The sequence below is a fragment of the Zonotrichia albicollis genome, chromosome 25 (assembly GCF_047830755.1).
Source record: "Zonotrichia albicollis isolate bZonAlb1 chromosome 25, bZonAlb1.hap1, whole genome shotgun sequence".
Lineage (NCBI taxonomy): Eukaryota > Metazoa > Chordata > Aves > Passeriformes > Passerellidae > Zonotrichia > Zonotrichia albicollis.
The window spans coordinates 7,363,801-7,367,214 of record NC_133843.1 but is presented as its reverse complement, the minus strand read 5'-3'; the positions used below and the strand labels follow the sequence as shown (position 1 = coordinate 7,367,214).

At 58.3% G+C, this 3,414-nt stretch overlaps 1 protein-coding gene across 1 annotated transcript; it reads left to right on the top strand.

The window, feature by feature from the left end:
- Positions 1-1,043: 1,043 nt before the first annotated feature.
- LOC102065082 (chymotrypsin-C-like) lies at positions 1,044-2,676 on the top strand. Its single transcript, XM_074558541.1, has 8 exons — positions 1,044-1,159; positions 1,276-1,367; positions 1,456-1,553; positions 1,642-1,767; positions 1,883-2,028; positions 2,102-2,247; positions 2,410-2,562; positions 2,659-2,676. The coding sequence occupies exons 1-8, from the start codon at positions 1,120-1,122 to the stop codon at positions 2,674-2,676; spliced, it is 819 nt and encodes a 272-aa protein (XP_074414642.1). The 5' UTR covers positions 1,044-1,119.
- Positions 2,677-3,414: the final 738 nt, after the last annotated feature.

Below are 3,414 nucleotides of genomic sequence, written 5' to 3'. Positions count from 1 at the left end.
TCTGGGTCCTTTATCCTCTGTCTATGCAATTCTGTGTGGGCTTGAATCCTGAGCAAGCCGGATTGGACTTATATAAAGCCCAGAGACCCACGGATTCTGACACCAGGTGCTCTGTGAAGAAGTAGCCAACACAGAACAGGGCAACCCAAATTCACACACGGCAGGGCCATGGGGAAGGGGACACATGTGCCACTGATCTCTTGGAAAACCTTGGGCAGAGGCAAGGCCATTCCATCCACATTCTGACTCCTGCTGGGCCCCTTTGGGATGCTTGGCTGGCCCGGGCTCCTTCTGGCAGAAGTAGCCACACCTGTTCAGGTGCTCTTCTCCAGCCACATGTGGGCATTGCCCTCCACCACTGTCCTGGGGCACCCACCACCAACCAAAGATACAAAAAGAACACCCAAAAATAAACTTCCACAGTTACCTTCAAACCATAAACACAACAATCTAAAGTGACACATAAAGCGAAGCGAAAAGCCACCCAAATCGTTATGCACTTGGCAGTCATACATGGCACAGCCACTCACCCCCAGGCTTTCCTGAGTACAGAATGTAACACCAGTACCCACAATGATGCCACGTGAGCCAAGGCAGCAGCCAGGAACAAGCACCCAGACATGACAAGGATGGGTACACAAGGTGAACAAACACTGATAGGGACTCAGAGATACCCAATGATAAGCACTTCAGGAAAGGGAACACCTTATCCCTGGGAGACTGAGGGGCTGGGGCAGAGAGTGTCCTGGGGAAGTCACTGCTCAGGGCTGGGGGCAACAGAGCTTCCCAGCCCCTCACAGACAGCATCATGGTGGGGGGCTGCCCCAGCAGAGAGAGACCCTGTGCCCCACCAGGGACCCTGCCCCTTCCCATAGGAGGGCCAGGTGTCCCCACCATGTCCTAGCATGGTGCCCACACATGAGGAGCAGATGTGGCCATTCCCAGGCAAGACCATGAGTGTGATAAGAGCATGTGATGGGGCTGAGTAGCCCATGTGCCCACAGTGTGGGACAGTCCCCACATGTCAGCAGCAGCCAGGGACACTCCAAGGTCCCCAGCAGTACAGACACTATAAGAGGGCTGAGCAGCCCCACCACTTCTTCTTTCCTCTGCACAACCATGCTGGGAGCCGTCTGTCTTGTTGTGCTGCTGGGCTACGGTAGGTGCAGGGCATGAGGAAGGGTCAGGGCAGGGGGAACAGGACCGTGGCGCCTGCCCTGGCCCTGAGCACGGACACAGGCAGCCTCTGATGTCCCTTTGCCGGGTGTCACACAGCCTACGGATGCGGTCAGCCGGCCGTGCCACCACAGCTGAGCTCCCGCGTGGTGGGCGGTGAAGACGCTGTAGCCCACAGCTGGCCATGGCAGGTGAGGGGCACAGGGACAGGGATGGGGACAAAGATGGGGACAGGGATAGGGACGTTCCTGCTCTGACCCTGTGCCTCTGCCCCCGCAGATCTCTCTGCAGTACAGCCGCTCTGGATCCTGGAGCCACTATTGCGGGGGGACCCTCATTGCCCCCCAGTGGGTGCTGACAGCTGCCCACTGCATCAGGTAGGTGGGTGTTGGGGGTGCTGGGTGGCATCTGTGCCATGCAGGCAAGATATCTGTGGGGACTGACACAACCCTCTCTCCCTGGCAGCTCTTCCCTGACCTACCGGGTGGCGCTGGGCAGGCAGGACGTGTCAGAGGCTGACGAGCCTGGTTCTGTGGCCGTGGCTGTGGAGAAGATCATCGTCCATGAGAACTGGGACTCCTACTACATTCGGTAGGGTTTGGGTGCATCAGGGCTGGGTCCTGGGTGATGTGGCCACGGAGCCTTTTTCTCCTGCCCAGGGACTCTGTTCCCATGGCCATGGACCATGGTTTGTGTCTCCTTGAAGCAACGACATTGCCCTGGTCAAGCTGGCAGAGGAGGTGCAGGAGACTGACACCGTCCGTGCCGCCTGCCTGCCGGCTGCTGACAAGATCCTGCCCAACGACTACCCCTGCTATGTCACCGGCTGGGGAAGCATGAGGAGTAAGTGGAGTGTCCCCAGGAGAGTCCCAGAAAGGGGATGCAGGCAGAGGGTGTGAGATACAAGCTGTCTCTCTCATTGCAGCCAACGGGCCACTGGCCACCGTCCTGCAGCAGGCTCTGCTGCCCGTGGTGGACTATGAGACCTGCACCCAGTGGGACTGGTGGGGCAGCACTGTAAAGAACACCATGGTGTGCGCCGGTGGCGATGGCGTCACCTCTGGATGCAATGTGAGTGTGGGCACTGCACATGGTGGGTGCCCCAATGGAACCGTGGGCACTGGGAGGAGAGGGGATGGAGCCATGGTGATGGATGGCCAGGAGGGATGAGGGGAGTGTTGGCAGGGTGCCCAGGAGCAATGGCACAGAGTGTCTCACTGTCTCTCCGCACAGGGCGATTCTGGGGGCCCCCTGAACTGCCAGCGCGATGATGGGGTCTGGGAGGTCGAAGGCATCGTCAGCTTCGGCTCCGCCCGGGGCTGCAACACGAAAAAGAAGCCAACAGTCTTCACCCGGGTGTCTGCCTACATCGACTGGATCAACGAGGTGGGTCCCTCTTGCTCTTTCATCCCCACCTGCACACAAAGGCTGTTCTTGCCCCACTGAGGGCCTTACCATGCCCCCCCTGTGTCTTTTTGGCAGAAAATGAGCTCAAACTGAGGATGCGGCATTGTGGAGATACCACTGCTGATAAAGATAAAAGCAAAACAATATTGAGCTGGTCTCGCGACTTTTTGGCGAAGGGGATGTGGTGGAGCTGGGACACACATCCAGGGCTGGGTCTGCTGCTGCTGATGCCTAGGTCCCTCTTGTGCACTGGGGAAGGTGTCCTTGTTGTGCAGTGGGGCTGGACAGGACTCTGCAGAGGCTGTTGGGCACTTCCTGCAAGATGTTTCCAGGCCTCAAGCTGTGGCTGAGGCAAGGGCCATGAGGGTTGGCAATAACTCTGATGGGAGAGGGGCTGGGCTTTGTCCAGCTTATTCAGGAGAACTCCAGAGAAACCAGCTGGCCCTTGGGATGATCTGGAACACTTCGTAGCTCCCAGAGTTCTTTAGGGGACCTCAATGGCATTGCCTAGATGAGGGCTGACTTTCAAATGGGGCTCTTGAGGGAACTCGGTTGGCCTTGGGGAGCTTGAGAGAGTCTGACTGGTTTGGGAGGGGTCAGGGGTGCCTCCAGGAGCTCTCTTGGAGACGGAGCCCTTGGCAGCTGCATGGCACTGCCAGCTACAACAAAAGGACCTGCGACACGGCCCTGGAGCAGAGCATCTTAACATGGATCTCCTTCTGTGGTGGCTGGAGGAACAAGGTATGTGATGGGCACAACGCAGACACCCTAGCTGTGGGGTTCTCAGGAGGAGCCCGGGCTGCCCTGGAGGAGACAGGGATGTTTTCCAGC